We start from the raw sequence: 19,798 nt of genomic DNA on the forward strand, positions 1-19,798 counted from the left end.
AGGAAAAGCCACGTCTTCACTAGTTTATAAATTGCATCAGTTAGTTTTTTGCTGATTCAAAAATCCTTTCAAGTTTACAAACTGTATGTTAAAAACAACTGAGTGATTCTTTATTAATGTGAGTACAGCAAAGCAGTAGAGCAAAAAAACTCAATTATTGTAATATATAAACCTATTCAAACAGCGGTTGACATGATTTGGCATATGATATGGCATTGGTGCCAGTGAATTAAACCCACATTTCCTTTAACCCATTTGGCTTGCTTTGGCCTTTCTCTGTTTGCAATTGTTCCAACAGCTTCCATTGCTGTTTTAGCTCCAGTTTCAAACCATAAATCAATCCCAGTCTGTGACACGTTGCAATCCAGCACGATCTAACGCACTGGCACGACATAAACTGCAGTGTATAAAGGCTGCAGACCCCACAGCATTGCATTGTATTAATTTAGAGAGAGTATATTATTGTCTCAAAGTTAAAAAAAATGGTGCCAAGTAGCACCAATACAAAACAAATATGTGTTCCCTCAACCTGATCCTATTGTAGCCTCCCCTGTTGCCCTGAAATGATTACAAGGCTCTTCTGAAAGTAACCATATACCACACTTTAACAAGTTTCTTCAGACTGTTTAAGAATATGGATCACCAGACAAAAAGCCTCAACACCACTGCAGTATGTCGTGGTGGTCCAGAGTGAAACTGGCTGATCAGCAGTCATTTTCTCTGATCCAGCATTCTGCTCTCTCCCCTTCCTACAAGTTCCCCTCCATTAGACTCGCATCATTCAATTTACCATTCAACATTGAATTACCCCCCTCTCTCTCTCTCTCTCTCTCTCTTTCTTTCTTTATGTCTGTGTCCATCTACTCTCTCACTCCTATATAGTAATTTAACAACCTCCACATCACATGCTTCTGTTCTACTTAAGACTGAAAGTAATCCAAACTTGTAAAGCTGAATTGGACTCCTCTCCTTCTCTGAAGGACCCCTATAGTGTGGTGGTAGAATGAGAGAAGAATACGATGAGGCTGACGGAGGGATGATGGGTGAGCCAGATGGAGGGAGAAGAAGTAGAGGATATCAGGGAAGATTTGAGGTTGGAATGAATGCTGTTAAATTCTTGCTGTCTGTGATAACAGGGGTTCTTGTCAGTTCAAGACTTAACTCCAAACAAATTTCAGAAATGTGTACTGTCAATTTCCAGGTGTGCACTGCTATTTCTATCCCATAAGCTTAATGATGACATTTTACTGCGACATGCATCATTTGAAAGACCTATAACGTGCGCAAGTGTAACATAATGGATGATTTGTATTTTGCTCAAAGCGAGTTGCAGTACAAAATAAGAAAAGTGATAGACTACTAATTAGACTGACACATTTATAATGAAGTGCACTGAGGCTTGCTCATGCTCACTTAGATTCCTAAAGGTGCTTGTAATTCATCAAAGGAAATGCATGTAAAGCCCTTTTCAGTCAGTATTCACTCTTTGAAAATGACCCAGTGATTAACTTTCAAATGAAATCCATGGTTATTTCTTTTTAAAAATTTATAGCAGACTAGTCTTTTATATTGCCTTGCTTTGCCACTATAAAAAAAATCTCTTTCTGAGCCTTTTAACAGCCCAAATAATGACTCAGCAGCTCTATTGTTTGTGATATTGTAATTCGGACGTGTCACACACAGCTGGTTGTTTTAGTTATGTAGATTTCCCTTTAATCGATTTTTTCCTGCATAAACAATGCTAATGCTTGGATTTCAGAGACAGAACATCTGAGATGGGTTGCTACTGTGCATCTGCGTTAAAATGTTGTTGTTTTTTTAAATCTGCCACTGATGCAGATAAATGATGATGATGACTTTATGTATTTGTCCAACAGTACAATCAAACACTTAATTAATTTGATATTTATTGTTTCTGAGGACAACTTCAGCTATAACATGATATATCTCTTACGCTCACAGCAGTGTTTGTTTTTTGGTTGTTGGAGTAAAGTGATCTGATTGTAACCCCCCAACACAAAACAAGAAAACCTACAGCCAGAATGGGCAGAGAAAAAGAACTGAACAATCCACAGAAATTAGGCTACTGAACCAACCAAATAACTCTCTTAAACGAGGCAGAACTGACTGGGGCAAAGGTGGTGTTGGCATCTCTGAGATTCAGCCACAACAAGGTGCACAGTATAGCCTATAGTGAGCTTAACAGTTCAGCTTAGTGGATGCAAACTATTGGCCATTGCCCATTGGTCAAAATGTCAGGGAACTGGGCGCCTGGTAGAGCGCGTGCCCATATATAGAGGCTAATTCCTTGACGCTGCAGCCCAAGGTTCGACTCCGACCTGCGGCCCTTTGCTGCATGTCAATTCCCCTCTCACTACCCTTTCATGTCTTCAGCTGTCCTATACATTTAACTTAAAGGCCTAAAATGACTCAAAAAAAATCTTTAAAAAAAAATGTCAGGGAACACCCATGTCATGACAGACAGACATGGAACAATGTAATAAACTAAGTACTTGCTGTCTACATTCATTAGCATAAAACACAGAGAATTATGGTTAAAGAAGAATGTAATTTAATGGCTCAAATGTCAGATAAAGGGTTGACATTTACACATGAAGCGTGTTTACAGTTACATCAGTGTTCTGGTTGTACCCGATGAAACATTGGATTTGACATTTACCCTTTAAATGAACAGCATGCAGTGAGCAGTGCAGCAGCACCTCCTGCGATACCCTTATTAATGTCCTGGCTGCTGTACACCCAGAGCTCAGGGCAGCTCATGAGAGGGTGGATAATTTATATCAGATGTCTGGAGCTGACACTGGCACATCTCATGCTGTTACTCTAGTGGTACAGTGGGCACACAGTATCACAAGTATTTGCATGTGTAATTTGCATTTTCCATACAGTATCCTTACGTGCTTTTGTATATATATATTTTTTATATTATTTTTTGTTTTGAGTTTGTTTAACATGTAAACTTGCCTCAGCCCTGACAGCTCTGTTATGGTGTTAAATAATGTTCTGACTTTTGAAACAAAACATCAGGAGGGAGAGTTTATCAATTTAATACAACTGCGCTCACCTACCACACTGTGAAGACGGGAATCCATTATCATGCAGAGAGTTATATAGGGATTTTACATTCAGACACACTCTCTGTCTCTGTCTCACTGTGTTGTGTATGCACACACAGAGCATAAAGTTTACACCACTTAGGTATTGACTGGCTGGGGATGAATCACACCCATGAGTGTGCAGATGGGTTACAATGGAGGGGACCAGCAGTGGACATCACAGACTGCATAAATCAATGAATCCCTTGCAGGCATAGACAAGCTACTTCGCTGTTTTTTCCGCTTTTAATACCAAAGCCTGTCTGCCTGTTTGCACAACCCACAACCACCATTCATCATACCTCACAGCCATTACAGTAGACAGAGAGGATTTCCTTCAAAATAAGATTACAACTGCTCCTCTTGTTTCTTTTCCATCCTTGTTTTACCTTCTTGTGATGTGTTTACTATAGCTGTACCAGTTTTTGCTGTCTTTACAGAACAAAGGAGACTCTAGAGGCTGTGTGATGTGAACATTAATCTTCTCAATAATTTCATCACAGCTCGCTGTATTGGTTTGGTTGTGTCTTGTTACACTCCTCTTTTCATTTTACTCACTCTGTGTTCAGTCCTCAAGCTCTGTGGCTGACAAATAGCAGAGTACCCACCCTCAGTAACATATGAGCCAACTTTACATATGATTCTCCCCAAACTCTGCTTCACTTACTGTAACATATTGAATGCCACTTCCATGAGGAGGAATCATCATGTTATGATCACAGAGGGTGTGAGTCCTACTTTACAGTTTGACCCTTGGCCACTTTCCAAAACCTGATTTAGCTTTACTTTAGCCAGGATTACATTTTCAAGCTGCCAGCTGGCAACGGGCCCCTCAGTGTGATGCCAGTACATTATCACCTGCAACATGCACGCGACAGTGTGCCCTTGAGAGAAGCACTCGATAGACCACGAGCTGTCACACCTCAGCTGACCCTGTGCTCTGACGGGTCAAAGTGCTAAGATCCATTTGGTATTACAGAGCCATCGCCAGGGAGTCTGCCAGCACAGACCTAACTATGTTTTAAAGCCACAAAGCCATGAAACAAATGTGTAGAATGAGTCTTTAATGCAATAAAAGACAAAAAAGAATTGAAAGCTTTACTCACTACATTCCAATAATATGCAACTATGTGTGAAAAGTATTTTATACACTCCTGCACTAACACTTTAAACAGTTATGAACCTCATATGCAACTCAATAATTACCAAAAATAGATTTTATTCAATGGCTAAGAGACATAATCAATACACGACCATAACAAAAACTTCCTACTACTTCACACAAACTAATTTTAAAGCTGCACTAATCAAGCATGTCATATGTAACGATGACTACGTAATGAGAAAGGGGTCGCTCAAACCTGCGGAGAATTATCACTCAGTCGACTCAGCAGCTCCCCTCAGCTCTAGTACGCATCATTTTTGTGTCTTTCAACTTATTGTTTTGTTTTTTTGGCCCACAACTTACTTACTAATTACTACTGGTTTTGCTTAGGTTGAAGTATTCTGATGCATTATTCTTTAGAGATTAAATGAATCAGTTTATTTTTCAATTTCTTTCATCGTGTCTTATAGGTGTATGACTTATTCATGTGACCAACCAGGAAATTTAATTTCACATTCAGTCATGATGACATGATGTCCATGTGTGCACTGATAAAATTAATGGTTTTGAAAGTGTTGCGTTGATTAGATTAAAATAATCAAGTCATGTTTACAGTATATGACTTCAGTCTTACCTTGCACACTTATTAGCACACTGTTTGTCATAACTTTTAACGCCATACTCTACCTATTGAGCCACCAAACTAATTTGCAGTATATTTGCCGTAACATTTCTTATCAAATTCATCCCCTCACATGGAATTGAGTAAAGTCTTGTGCAGAAGTGGTTCTGCTCTTGGAAAGCATTTTATCCAGAAACAATCAACTATGGAGGTGCAGAATTTATATATGAGTTCCCCCTCATTGAACACCCTCTCCCCATTTCTATTTGTCGTATAAAATCTAGCTGACAGAAATCGACGTCCAAGCCAGACACAGTTAGAATGTGGTGAGCGTTGGAGCTTGATAATAGCCTCGTTCTGTGTGGCTGCAGATCTAGGTCTGCCACGGCTAATTCAATCTGTTGACTCCAGTGCTGATGTCCCTGTCACTTTCAGCATCCTGGTGAGGTAAAATGGGAACTGGAGATACAATCAGGGGAGCTTAGAGTCATGGTTAGCCTGATACAATGACATTACACCTTGGCGGAAAGTGCAGGGATATTCATACAGTGATGTATACAAAGCAATATAATGCAAAACAACTAGCACTGAGAACATTTTCCACATCATTTACCATAACTTTTAGCTTGGTGGTACAGTTTTATGATAAAGAGAAAAACTTGGTCTAAGCCAGTTTTTCGAATATTTGGTTCGCCTGGTCGCCTTGTGTAATTTTGTTTTACTTAAAACTCACAGCGAGCGTTCAGAGTTCACCATTGAACTAATGCCTACTATACACTGGAAGACTCGGAACAGACTTTGAAAAGACGGAAATCCACTGAATCTGGCATACAGGAGATTGGTAAGCCTCTGTATTTGAATTAAATTATGCTTGCTGCAACTACAGTATATTAGACGACACCAGACTGCTGATGGCTACACTAAAATGCACCGTGTGATAGCGTAGGGAGTAGTATATATGAGAAAATAACAAGAATACAGCAAAACTTATTGAAAAAAATCCCTGACTAGGTGTAATTGAATCTGCATTGCTGACAACTGTCCAACATCAACCTTCAATTATTCTCAGCCCCTGGCAGAGGCAACCCGTACAAGATTTAATGATGCTTCAAGGAATCTAAGGGCATTAGTGGTCTCGAAATCTAATCTTGATAACACTCATTAAGTGAACGATCCTGAGGAAGAGTGCTGTAGCTAATTTGTCAATAGTAAGAAAGAAGGAACATAATCTCATATTAGTGGCACCCAAGCTCATAATAATTCTGCTACTAATGCAAACACATAATTGCTTTGTGAAAGATTATGAACCTCACATTGAGTTCAGCATTTTTCCATTAACAGGTCTCTGTGGCTCAGCCTATTAATGCTCTTTTGCAGGTCTTACATTTTACATCATTATGTTTCTTCTTTACTCTGTTTTTCTCTGTATAATTTCCACAGAGTAGTGCTTGTGGAGAACATCCCAGAAGACATCTCCTTCTTAGACAATGGTACATCACACCTCCCTCTCTCAGTGGGGCTGTACAACTTACTGGACCGAGCTATCCGGGTCGTAGAGATAGTTTCCCCGCTGTGGCTCCTCAACTCCTCCGACTATGAATCCAGCTTCCAGCCTGCTGCCAGACAGGTAAAACCAGAGCAAGCCTTCAGAGACTTGACTTTGCAGAAGTTGTGGCATTTATTTAAATTTTGTTTTACCTTTTCTCTCTCCTCTTTGTGTTTTTGCTTCATCTACATAATAATCAGTGATGGAAAAAGAAGGAGCACAGCAAAATTTCATAAAAAGTATCACATTAAATGTACTTTCTCTGCAGAAAAATGGCCCCTGTAAGTGATATAATGTTAGCATACCACATTATTAGATTGTTAATGATGCATCAAAGCATAAGCAGAATTGTACCGTTGAAGCTGGTCGAGGTGAAGCTGGTTTGAAGTACTTTAGATGCAGCCACATAGTTTTGTCCAGTGATCCCAAAAATAGGGTTTCGGGCTGCCTCCAAAGAGTCACAATGTAAATCTGGGGTATCATGAGATGATTAATGGGGTAAGAGAGATGGAAAAAAAAAATTCTGCTATACTAATTTGTATTCATATATACTCTAATTGTATCCTCTTCAACAGTCACAAGCCACTGCATAAATCTCAGCGATATATTTCATAAACTTGTCATATTGTGATGTCCCATGAGGGTAGGTGTAGTGAATGCCTGTTGTGAATGCAAATGTGGTTCGTTGTTGTTCTGATCTGAGAAGCTATTAAAGCACTCTGTTGAACTGGGCACTTCAACTCATTGAGATCTTCTGAGAGAAAACCCCAGCTTGCTGCAATATGGGTTTGATAAAAGCTTAATCTGAAAATTAACTAACAACTACAGCTGCCAAATAATTGAAGTAGAGTCAAAAATACAATATCTTTCTCTGAAATGTGGTGGAGTAGATGTGTAAAGTAGCATGAAATGGAGTACAGGTACCTGAAAATTGTACTTGAGCAAATATGTAATGTAATGTATTGTGTGTCAGAAGAGTTGATGCATTATTTGCATTAGCTATACAACATTGTGCCTATTTGATTTTATTCACATCCCCAGGTCATTAAGCAGACTACACAGTTGCCACATCTCATATTTATTATACCTTGAAAGGAAATTAAAGGTTTTCTGCTTCAGCCAAATTAGATAATAAAAATCAAAGTAGGACCAAATTTTGAAATAAATGAACAGACACAAATCATAGTGGAAAATCAATAATGACCCTGTAGAATTGTACTTGCTGGTAAAATACTAGTCTGGGTTATTTTTAAGATGCTTGGATGTGTGTATTGACAGTTGCCAGAAGGGTTGACCAGGCAGGCAGGCACACACACACACACACACACACACACACACACACACACACACACACACACACACACACACACACACACACACACACACAGATGAATAGAGCATGTAAGGACTAATGACAGCCTATGGCTGTTGATTGGAAAGTAATAGCTCCTTCCCCAGGCCTTGGGGCAGAGGAGAGCTAATGGCCTTTCAGCCTCCAGCTCTCTGCAGAGCTGATTAAATAAGACAACTTATCGGGAGGGGGGCTGGACTGGAACATTTTATATACCGTAAAGGCAAAGTTACAAGACATGGAGGTGGAGATGCTCTTGTAGCAGGCATGTGCGTGCATGTCTGTTTGTGTCCAAATATTAGTAGCAGTTAAGTTAAAAGAAAATGTTGTTTTGTTTCCATGAATAGAGTAGCCTATAATAACTAAATATGTTGTGAACCCACAATGAGAAGAATCACTGTCAGTTCTTTTGTGGAGGATTTTAAGTGTGATAACTCAATTGAAACATTTAGCTGTTATTTACAGTTTTTTCCGATTGCTAAACGACAGTGGGCACAACTGGAGTCACATGTGCAAAACTCAAACTACAGTCTGCACTACCAACAGTCACCTGAGCTAAACAGTTCACATCTCCTGCAAAACAGACTCAGTGCAGCCAAACCCTATGCACAAGCCTCACTGAGATAACACACACTGTCACTCAGAACACACTGAGGGTGAAAACACTAGCATCAAACACCAATACACAAATTACAAACTTTTTCATCTTTACAGTTTGAACAATTTGAGTGACTTGACACTACACAACAGTTTATTTAAGGAAAAAATATAGATCGTATAGCATACCAATTTTTACATAATGTAAAAAAGAAGGAATGAAAAAACTAAAGGTACATACATACCAAAGAATAGTGTGACTAATCCTGCCTCGCTCCAGCATCATGTGGCAAGTTTTCTTCATCACGTTGGATGTCTGGATCATCTCTAAATACAAATGAATGTGGTGTTTCTATTGCTTTCACCACCATCACTTTTTTTATAGCTGTGTACATAACCTCAGCCATCTTACCTGGACATATTGGTATCTTTGATCTTTTACCTGTTTCTCACAAACGGTACAGTGTAATTGTTTTTATTTGCATTTTTATTTAGAGATGATGCAGACATCCAATGTGATGAAGAAAACTTTTTTCCCCGGTAATTCCATAAATTACTAGAGACAAAATACTTTATTGAAGAAAACTGCTGATTTTTATTCCTTCTTTTTTACCTTATGTAAAAATTGGTATGCTATACAATCTATATTTTTTCCTTAAATAAACTATTGAGTAGTGTCAAGTCACTCAAATTGTTCAAACTGTAAAGATGAAAAAGTTTGTGATTTCTGTATTGGTGTTTGATGCTAGTGTTTTTACCCTCAGTGTGTTCTGAGTGACAGTGTGTGTTATCTCAGTGAGGCTTGTGCATACTGTTTGGCTGCACTGAGCCTGTTTTGCAGGTGATGTGAACTGTTTAGCTCAGGTGACTGTTGGTAGTGCAGACTGTAGTTTGAGTTTTGCACGTGTGACTCCAGTTGTGCCCATTGTCGTTTAGCAATCGGAAAAAAAATGTAAATAGTGTTCTGCTTCACTCCGTTAAGCTCAGACTTCTTTGACTCAGCTTTAATTTGCAACGTTTTCTGTGTAAAAGCCTAAAAGCAAACTTACCAATATCACCAAAATGTAAGACTTTCTCTGGGAATAATTAGGAATATGTGTACCACAAAATCAGGTAATTCAATTCAATTCAATTCAATTTTATTTATATAGCACGCAGGTAAGATTGTACACTTTAAAGATGCACTACTGATTCAGTATTACATTTCATAAAATTGGAAGACTTGCAAGAGATACATTTAAAGAAGAATCATTAATAGATATAATTATAGATATATGCTTTCTCCTGAAAATCGGAACTCTCCAAGCACATGCCGAAATAACCTTGCTGACTTGATCAGAGTCAGGGAGAATCTTGTCTAAATACATATGAATTTCATGTGACAGTGGCTGTTTTATGATGTATTTCCCTCAGGGCAGGGCTCTGCTGACCAGGCTGCAAGGGCTGAAAGCTAAAGGAATCCAGCTGAAGATCTCCAGCGGGATGATCGACTCGACTGAGCTTGGGATGCTCGCCAAACACAGTCAGCTCTATCTCTCACTGTATTATACATTCTGTGTGTCTGTGTTCAAACATGCTGCAGCTTAGCTCTGTCTGTTGACTGTTCTCTCTCCCTATTTCTCTATTTGTCCTGCTCAGCTCTTTCAATCTCTCTATTTCCATCTTTCCCTTTATCTGTCTTTGTATTTCATTTTCTTGTTGATCCTGTTTCTGTCTGTGGCTAGATCTGCTTTTATCCTTCTCCTTGTCTCACTTGCAACTTCCTTTATTTCAATATCATTGTCGTACTGCCTTTTGTCTTTTTCTTGATCGCTGTTTCTCTCTCCCACTCTATTTTTAGATGCTGAAGTTCACTATGTGAACATGACAGCGCTGACCAAAGGTCAACTCCACTCCTCCTTCTGGGTGGTCGACAGGAAACATTTCTACATCGGCAGCGCCAGCATGGACTGGAGATCCCTTGCCACTGTATTTAAAATCCACCACACATCACAGCACACACAGAAACACACACATATGTTAACATATCATACTCACACAAAACAGAGGCTGTGGCAGAAAATGCATAATCTCAGTCCTGTAAATTCTGAAGCAGCAATGTAACACAATCTCTGCAAATTGTTACATTTACAAATCACAATTTACACCCTCTGTAGTTATTGTGTATCCAACAGATTTGCATGAGATTTAATTACATAACAAGTTATGTATCCCCTAATGTAAATTCTTTGATAACATTCTACTGGCTCAGACTCAAAAGTACAGCATTTTATTTGAAGTTCCCAGCCCTCTTTGCAAAAGGGTGTCCCTCTTGAAAACATCTGAAATAACTCACAGTAATATCATGATCGCCTGTTAATTCATTTGGCAAATATAGGCAGATTTTAGATATCTATTACCATGGGTAATATACAAGTCCATTACTTTGAATTATTACTTGATATTTACAGGTCCCCAAAGGTTGCACTTTTTTGTTTGTGTGTTCTGATTTTTGTTGATATATTAGAAGATTCAGTTGCTATATTTACTGACACATAATATTAGTCGTTAACCCTTTCAAAACACATTTGTACATATAGCAAGATAATCTTTGTGCATAAGTTACATGTCAGTGTCTTCTTTTTCAAAAAGTCATAGATGGGGGTGTGGGCATGCAGGGTGGGGTTGCATGCAAAAATAGAAAGTGGCCATTCTTTCATCTTCTTCTTCAAAGCTGAGATTCTTGCACGGTTCATTAAAGTGCGGAGCCATTTGTTAGACAGTTTTATCTATCTTTAGACACCTAGAGATGTCAAATAACATTGTGCATGTTGGTGTGTTTTGATGGAGATAGAACAGGCTATGTCAAATAAGACTTAGCTATATACTTGGCTCATGTAAACACTGCAGGGAGAAAAAGAATGTGCAAAGTAAAAGAGAGACAGTGAAGGCAATTTAGAAGGTACAAGCTAAGAAGCTGAAAATTAGATGTGCCTATTTGAAATGAAAATGCAGCAGAGGGCAAAGACTGCTGTTGTTGTGACGATGGGCCTGTTATTAGATGAGACTGTGTGTGTGTGTGTGTGTGTGTGTGTGTGTGTGTGTGTGTGTGTGTGTGTGTGTGTGTGTGTGTGTGTGTGTGTGTGATGATGAATGGATGGATGTATAAAAGTGTATAAGGAGTAAAAACAGGCTAAAATGACTTGAAAAAAAGGGAAATCTGATGTCGATGGAGACGATGGACAGCATTTCTGTTGATAATGTTCAGCAAAAATACAAAGATATTGAAATGTGTGCTGTCTCAATGTTGATGGTGATCTAACAGAGATTGTGTTCGTTCTCCAGAGGAAGGAGCTGGGTGTGTTGGTGTACAACTGCAGCTGTCTGGCTTTGGACCTCCACAAAGTGTTCAGCCTCTACTGGGGGCTCCAGTATAGAGACTTCATCCCCTCCTTCTGGTCCAAGCGCCTCTTTGCCCTCTTCAACAGGGACACACCACTGGAGCTCACTCTCAACAGCACAAAGGCTCAGGCCTACGTCTCTGTAAGTGACAGTTATAGCATTAGTTTGTATTGTTCATCAGAAAAGGTTAAAATCTGTGCCTTTTCCTTGTGGATATGTCAAGGACAATCTTACCATGCCAACCCATAATTAAGGAGGAATTTCGTATTGATGGCACAAGTAAAGAAAAAGGCTTGCATAAAAGAGTAAGACTCCAAAAGCCAAAACATCTATTTAAAGGGATGCTTACAGTAATGTTATCATTTAAAACATGACACATGCAACCAAAGGTTAGCATTTGTGGTCTAAAGTTATACATTACAGGCTCAAGTATACCTAGTTAACCGCAAAGTATCTATATCAGATAACAGCATTCAATTGCCACTGCCGACACTCAAAAGGATATTACGTATAATTGGTGGCTCACATAATTCAATGTCATGTCATTTGAAACGGGATGTTAGAACAGACTGTTCAAAAGTGAGCTTCAGTGTATGGTTCATTTTCACCTGACTGGGATTCTGGGGCAAGTTATTTCAGTTGTGGAGAACTATAGCAGCCCTTTTTCACTGTATTTTGACATCTTAAATCAGAAAAGGTGCAGGTGTAATTATTAACATTAATAACAGCTGCATTGTATTTAAGTGAGTTATTTTCAGAGCTTTAGTTTTGTGCATGCTGGTTCACCAGCATGGTTTACTGGGACAACTAATGGAACTGAGCCATTGTTAGGGAAATTTGTTTCACCTGTGAGTTTCCTGTTAACACAAGTCAACGAAAAGGTCTACTGTGCATGATTTAGGACACTCAAAATAGAGTGCTCTATATCATGAATAGGGAGTGATTTCTGACACAGCCCAAGAAAGTTGTTTTGAGTTACTCTGACTGATTAGACCTCAGCTCAGGTTGAAGTTGGCCAGAGTTACGCTTGGAATTATGTGAGGTGACCAATAAAGACGATAAAGGTGTATGTCCCACCTTAACACGTACGGCAGGAGACTCAGGAAGATGTCAATCTGTGCACCCACACAGTCCTGAGAAGTAGGGGTGGGAATCACCAGAGGCCTCACGATATGATATCATCACAATACTACACAATACGATATTATGGCGATTTTAAACATATTGCAATATTCTGTGATATAAGCAATTTATTACCTTTTTTTCCAAATTGAAATATTTCCCAATTTCAAATTATGTCCCCAAAGGAAAACATTTTAGGTTTAGGCATTAAGACTTGCGGTGTGAATGTAGCTGAAGTGGTCTAATCAGGCTAAATGAGTGAAAACACCTGTGTGGTTAGCAGACACATTATTAACGTTATCAGTTCCATCTGTGCTGATCCTGCTATGACGAGTCATAATGTCTGCTCTGAAAAAGATATATTATCAGAAAGAGAAAAATCAGCTGAAATTAGACGATATATTCAGGTTTTACAAGTTAGGGTTAACAAGGGACAACAAGGTAAATTTTTCATACCGAGTGTCTCTGCAGGACACTGTGTCTTTCAGTGTCATCTTCTTCCTGGAGATGAGTGATGGTGATGTCATCCTGCCTGCAGCAGAAAACTGTTAATGTGGCTGGGCTGTCCATCTCTAAAAGATTAATATCAACACACACAAAAGCACACACTCGTGATTTAAACATTCACAGGTGTCTGTCAGGAAGAAGTTGAAATGGAAACATCAAGGCTTTGTACAAGACATGCACGCAGACACACACATAAAACAAAGAAAGACAATCAAATCCTAATGGCCATTTAGGTAAACAATAAAGACAATGAGAGCTGAGTTGGTTGTTATGATGATAACAATTCTGCATATTATTTTGATTCCTTTCTGAGTCACTGTGGTTATACAACTCTGACCATTTTTCATGTGTTTCTTCAAAGAGGAGTACACAGTCACCAGTTGTGCGTCCTCTTACCATCAAACACTTCCTAATTGTCTCGCCTGTCTTTCTCCCTCTAATAACAGAGCTCCCCAGATGTTTTTATCCCTAAAGATCGTAGCAGTGATCTTGAAGCCATTTCCAGGGTCATCCAGGAGGCCCGCCACTTCATATATATCTCTATAATCGATTACCTGCCCCTCCTCAGCCGCAACGCTCACAGGTTAGAACCACTGTGCCACTTTTGAAGTCATCTGAATTTCTTTGGACAGACATTTATCATCAAAAGCTTGGATGCTTTGCTTTGGTTCAAGTGCTTAAACTCTGTGTGCCCATATTTGGCTTTGTGCTTGTATCTGTGCCAAGGTACTGGTCCCGTATTGACGGTCTAATCCGGGAGGCTCTGATCCTGAGAAAGGTCCGGGTCCGTCTCCTGATAAGTTGCTGGGAAAAGACTCATCCACTTACTTTCAACTTCATCTGGTCCCTGAGGAGTCTGTGCATGGGGCAGGCCAACTGCTCAATGGAAGCTGTAAGTACAAGGCCGCCACGTACTATTTTTAATTATTTATTTAACTATTTTTGCTTTATCAGTGCTCACTGTGTGTGTGTGTGTGTGTGTGTGTGTGTGTGTGTGTGTGTGTGTGTGTGTGTGTGTGTGTGTGTGTGTGCGTGAGTGAGTGTAGAAGATCTTCAACGGCAGAGTCCAGAGGGATGGCAGTCTCCAAGGAATAAACCACAACAGGTTTATGGTGACAGACAGATCCATTTATTTAGGTGAGCTCATTGACTAGACTTTATGATGCAGATTGCAGATCTCAACCGCAAATTATTTTATTTTAGTTTGTGTACGGATTGATCAAACAACAAACGATGTGTTAATTTGTGAGCTTTAGAGGTGCTGATATTCACATTTTTGAAGTTTAGAAAGAGCCAGGCAAGCTTTTCCCATTGGCAATTTTTCTTTAGTTTAAAGATTGTTGGTCATCTTGGCATGGTGTTTTTGACTTATTTGCTGTGCTACAAGATATTTGTGACATAAAACTGTGGTCACTTATTGGTTTCTTCCTTGGTGTCCTGACAGGTAACCTTGACTGGGTGGGGAATGAGTTTAGCTATAATGCAGGAGCAGGACTCGTGATCAGTCAGCCAGAGGGCATCGAGGAGAGGAACTCCACAGTGGTGGAGCAGCTACGGGCTGCATTCGAGAGGGACTGGTTTTCACGTTATACCCGCTCCCTGCAGTCCAATAAGATCCCCGTCTGCAACAAGCCCCAGATCAAAAGGCTAATGCCAGTCAGAACTAGCCACTTAGACAATGGACAAGTGCTTATCAGAACAGGCCAGCATGATAACGGACCTGCACCAATAAGACACAATCACAAGGATGATGGACAGACGGCAGTTAAAACAAAGCACAATGATGACAGACTAAGCAAAGTTAGTCGCCAAGAAAAGGCCAATGGACTGGTGCCAATTATAGACAGTTACCAAGAGAGGGGACGAGTCGAAATGAGTCACCTTGATGACAGACAGGTACAAATCAAAGGTGATTACCATGACAATCCAAAGGAACCACCCAGTCAGTCAGCTGAGAGCAGCGGCAGCAGAGAGATCTTTAACAGGTCCCTGTGACCACAAAGCATGATAAGTTTGTTTTCATGATGAGAACTGCTCTCTTTCAGTAGCAATGGACTTTACACACTGGGTCTTTGTAGCATTTTATTGACGCCATTTTGAAGAAAACTAAAACTTTTAAGATTTAAGTAATATCTGTTTTTTATCATTTACCTGGTACTTGATCATGTTCACGGAAGAACTCAGGAAGGAAAGTAAACGCGCCACTGCAGTCTGGCACTTTGGATGGATTTTTTTTAGGAATGAAACCAAAACATTTTGGTTTGATTAATACACTGTAATAATAACTTACAACCTTACTACTAATGTAAGTTTTTTTTTTTTCTCTCCTTGTTGAGATCCTGTCAAGCAAACGAAATCTTGCAATCTTACTGATTGCCTAATTATTGTATGTCACTTTAGATGTTTGTCATAACTGATCACCCTGTAAAAGGGAGAAATCACGCCTGCATGTCTATGAGATGGAAAGCAGTGCAGCACGTGTAGCTACACTAGCAACATTTATCATTAAAGATACACTCCAAAGTAGTGGAAGACTTACAACACAGCTTTACTGTACATGGTGGGGATCTCTTATTGCCTCTGTACTAATTGGTTGTGGATACTTTGGCCTCATGTAAATAGTTGGTGCATCTCCAGCAGTCTTCTGAATAGGTTACTGTGCATTCAAATAATTCATTAAAACTGTAAACATATTTATTACCACTGATAACTACAGATATTCAGATTTATTCTAATGTCAAATGACATTAATAGAAAACAATCATGTGTATGTATTAACACAGATCCTTCTAAAGGGTTTTTAAACGTTTGCACGAGGGCTGGGCGATATGGAGAAAATTCAAATATCACGATATCTTTGACCAAATACCTCGATATCAATACCACAACGATATTGTAGTGTTGACTATTGGTGCTTTCACAAAATATTCAAACAATGAGATTTTTGATAAATAATCATCAGTAATGTGGATATAATGACTAAGTGGGTAAAGGCAAATAATAGAACAGCTAGAACAGTCTGGTAAATTCAGAAAATTACATCACTTTACTGTAATGCAGCCTTTAAAACCAGGAAAAGACAACACTTCACACATCGATATATTGCCCAGCTCTAGTTTGCACTGAGTCAAAATTGCAATTTCATTTCCACTCACAAGAACACTGATAAGATAACATTGCCATTAGTCCTGCAATAGAAACAACCACATAACTAATTTTGAGTGCTGACCCACAGTTGAGGAGCTGATCAAATCATGTCTACCATGTTTTAATCTCAATATCAGAAGCACTAAACACTATACAGACAGCGGTTACATAATCCAGGACACGATGCATCATATATCTCTCCACAGCAGGATGGTTTAGGCCTATATCAAAATGTTTTATTTTATGGTGGTCATAATTTAATTAGATGATGCACCTATTCTACTGTGTTTATTACACAACACCAAATGTACTAAGGCGTGGAGTTTTCAATCAGTTGCCACCATTGAAAAACTACAGCCTGCATTAAGTGGAAGGCAGGTATTTTACCCTGGAGGAAGAGGGGCTATTGATCTGAACAGCTACAGAAAATCATTCCAGTTCCAATATACAAACCCTAGTATAATAATATGAATTGAATGGAGATCTATTCTTCCAAATGCTATGTTGTGACTTATTGAACAAATGGAGCAGTTAACTTAGAAGAAGGGGCCAGAGGGTCTCTGCTGTCAAATCAATACAATGAATTTTTAACAGAGCTTGACAGTTGCAATTGCAGCAGTTTAACCTCAAGGACATTGTTTCCTGTAATGGCATGCCTGTGACTGAATATATATTACCTTTACTGCGTGGAGGTAGAACTAAATATATGTGATTGTTAGTAAAGAACAACTAATTTACTTTTGACTGAAAGCTAGTACCGACATTCATTTGCATTTTGAATGATTGCATGTCAGTTTAAGACCTTTACACACTCTTTACTGTGATTGCAACAATGCTTGTAAGTTTATGATGTAGGATTATTTTTTTTTACTTCCAGGCCATTAATCAAGGACACAGGAAAACATTTCCAGAGAAAGGTACATAGTGATGTCTTCATCCCCAATATGCAGGGTGTTATGGTCAACGCTTTAATGTGAAGGGTGTAATGCGTGCTTTGTCTGAGTTCACTGAGCAGGAAGAATAATTGCATACAATAATTCTGCCAGAAAACTAAATTTGTGGTCAGAATGCATAGAAGGTTTAGCTGTAACCATAAAGAATCAGGCAGTCATATGTGCTAAAATTATATATCACTGGATTTTTGGTGGATATAATTTGATGGTATTCTGTTTCTGTATTTGTGCCTGCACTTTTTGTACTACAGGTCAAATACAGACTCAGTCCAGTCTTGCAGTGAGTCATAACAGATATGGACAGGACACATGTAGTCAAAAACACAGCTCTTGACAATTGTATTCTGGTCACGATGGATAACTTCTGCCATCTAGAGGATGTCTTGAGAAAGAACATTTCTTCTCACACTTATTTGCTGCAATATGACATGATACGTTTTTTAAAATCAGTCTTGATCAAGAATACATGTTGGTTCACAGCTACTGTTTATATGCCAATTCTTATAAAATGTATAAAAGGTAGCGACATGGGACTGTTAGTGGTTTTCCTGCAAACATTTGAACTGAAATTCTGTTGATAGCTAAATAACTCATATGATATGTTGATACTATATTTTTCTCACAGTATAATATGGAAGTTTATAGTATTAAAATAGAAATAACAGAATAACAGTTTCATGTTTAATTTTAAAATGTGTCAAACAAAAAAACGACTTTCCCTTACTGCTGTATGTGCCAGTCTCTCTTTCTGCACAAGACACAAGCATTAATTCATCCAAAAACTGAATCTTTTATGACACTAACACTTATATATGAAGTAAACACAATCATCTGTTTCATTTGTAGAACTTGAGCATTATCTCAATAATAATAATAATGTCCACATGTTTTCTTCCGAAGCACCATTTCAACACACTGTATTGCTTGTAATCTGACAGATGGTCAGACTCAGTACTTTATGCTGCTATTATCTATGATTGTTACACTGGGGGGCAGGGATGTTGCTAATGTACCCTGTACCCAAGGCCTTGTGTTTCGCTGTTCTTAAACTATTTTGATAATTAAAAACAGTGACTATTTTCCAGTTCCAGGACTACACCTTTAATCAGCAATAGTTTACAAATCTGCTACATGCTAATTACATAATCCAAGCAAAAACAGTAGGAATGTTTCTGTGTCACCTGTCCGTCTGTCCATTCCTCTAGTAAGATTGAGCAATGTTCACTGAATCCTCTGTGAAAGTTACTGTTTTCCTGAAGTCAGAAGGGTAGATGGGTTTGAGGTAGCTGCAACGTTTAACAGACGGACGCACTACTACTATTTAAATGCTCACTGTAAAAGCTTTTTAATGTTGCCTACCTTTATTCTATTGAACTGTTTTGGCATGACTGCTGCTTGCATGCCTTGCCTTTATGAACTGCACACAGTAGCTTTGAGCCTTTCTAGAGATAATGATAATAATGAAAGCTTATATACCTTTAAAAAAAAATACAGAAGGAATGTATATTTATTGAATACCCTTGTTAATGCACACTACTGAATTATATGACCGCTATGTTTTTACTCTTAATAAAAAAAAATGAGTACTCTTAGCTTTCTGTGTGTGTGTGGGTTTGTTGTGTATATTTGTGTTAAAGTATAAGTGACTTGTGTTTCTTCAACACAAATGCTGTTAATTAAAGCAGAGGGTGGCTTACATTAGAAGTTCATCCTTAGTAAATCACTGCACTGTGGCTGTCAGTCAGGCCCTATATGTAGCCTGAATGGACAGGCGTCTTGCTAAGCAGAGGAGTATTCAGGTTACCAGAGAAACATATTATGTGATTGCAGACAGAATAATTACCATGTGTTAATGGTTAATGGTAATGTTCACCTGATTCTACAGAACCCAATTCACTCTAAGGTTAAAGCAGCAGACACATTTCACATGTTGTACAGGATTCAAACATTTACAGCCAACATGTTACAGCTGAGATGTATCAAATGTTTGGTATTTTATTCATTGTGGTATGCCAATTGTAACGTAACTCATGCCCAGTGGTGCCAAAGCATTTTCTCAACCCACAAAGGGACACTTAATCCTTCAATTTATCAGAAAAAAAAAAAATCAAATTCAAAATCACCAAATTTGGAGATACATGGTTTTCATTGGACAGGAAGGTGTACACAATTCACACAATAAAGCTGTCAGATAAATGTAGTGGAGTAGTCAAATTACACTATTTGCCTCTGAGATGTAGCTAGTAGAGAAGAAGTATAAAGTAGCCGATACAAATATGCTCAAATAAAATTCAAGTAGGCCTACCTCTATATGCGAATTTGTGCTCAATAAGTAGCCTAGCTACAGTATT

General features: G+C 38.7%; 1 protein-coding gene across 4 annotated transcripts in view; it reads left to right on the top strand.

The window, feature by feature from the left end:
* Nucleotides 1–19,039, top strand: part of LOC114572090 (inactive phospholipase D5) — a 64,976-nt gene extending 45,937 nt beyond the window's left edge. For all 4 annotated transcript variants that reach the window (XM_028603533.1, XM_028603531.1, XM_028603532.1 and 1 more), the window contains 8 exons: nt 6,284–6,470; nt 9,751–9,859; nt 10,178–10,305; nt 11,662–11,859; nt 13,794–13,930; nt 14,074–14,239; nt 14,394–14,484; nt 14,792–19,039. In XM_028603533.1, the coding sequence (XP_028459334.1) occupies nt 6,284–6,470; nt 9,751–9,859; nt 10,178–10,305; nt 11,662–11,859; nt 13,794–13,930; nt 14,074–14,239; nt 14,394–14,484; nt 14,792–15,342 (1,567 nt within the window). In that variant the 3' untranslated portion in view covers nt 15,343–19,039. The remainder of the gene's footprint in view (nt 1–6,283; nt 6,471–9,750; nt 9,860–10,177; nt 10,306–11,661; nt 11,860–13,793; nt 13,931–14,073; nt 14,240–14,393; nt 14,485–14,791) is intronic.
* Nucleotides 19,040–19,798: the final 759 nt, after the last annotated feature.

The sequence above is a fragment of the Perca flavescens genome, chromosome 17 (genome assembly GCF_004354835.1).
Source record: "Perca flavescens isolate YP-PL-M2 chromosome 17, PFLA_1.0, whole genome shotgun sequence".
Taxonomy (NCBI): domain Eukaryota; kingdom Metazoa; phylum Chordata; class Actinopteri; order Perciformes; family Percidae; genus Perca; species Perca flavescens.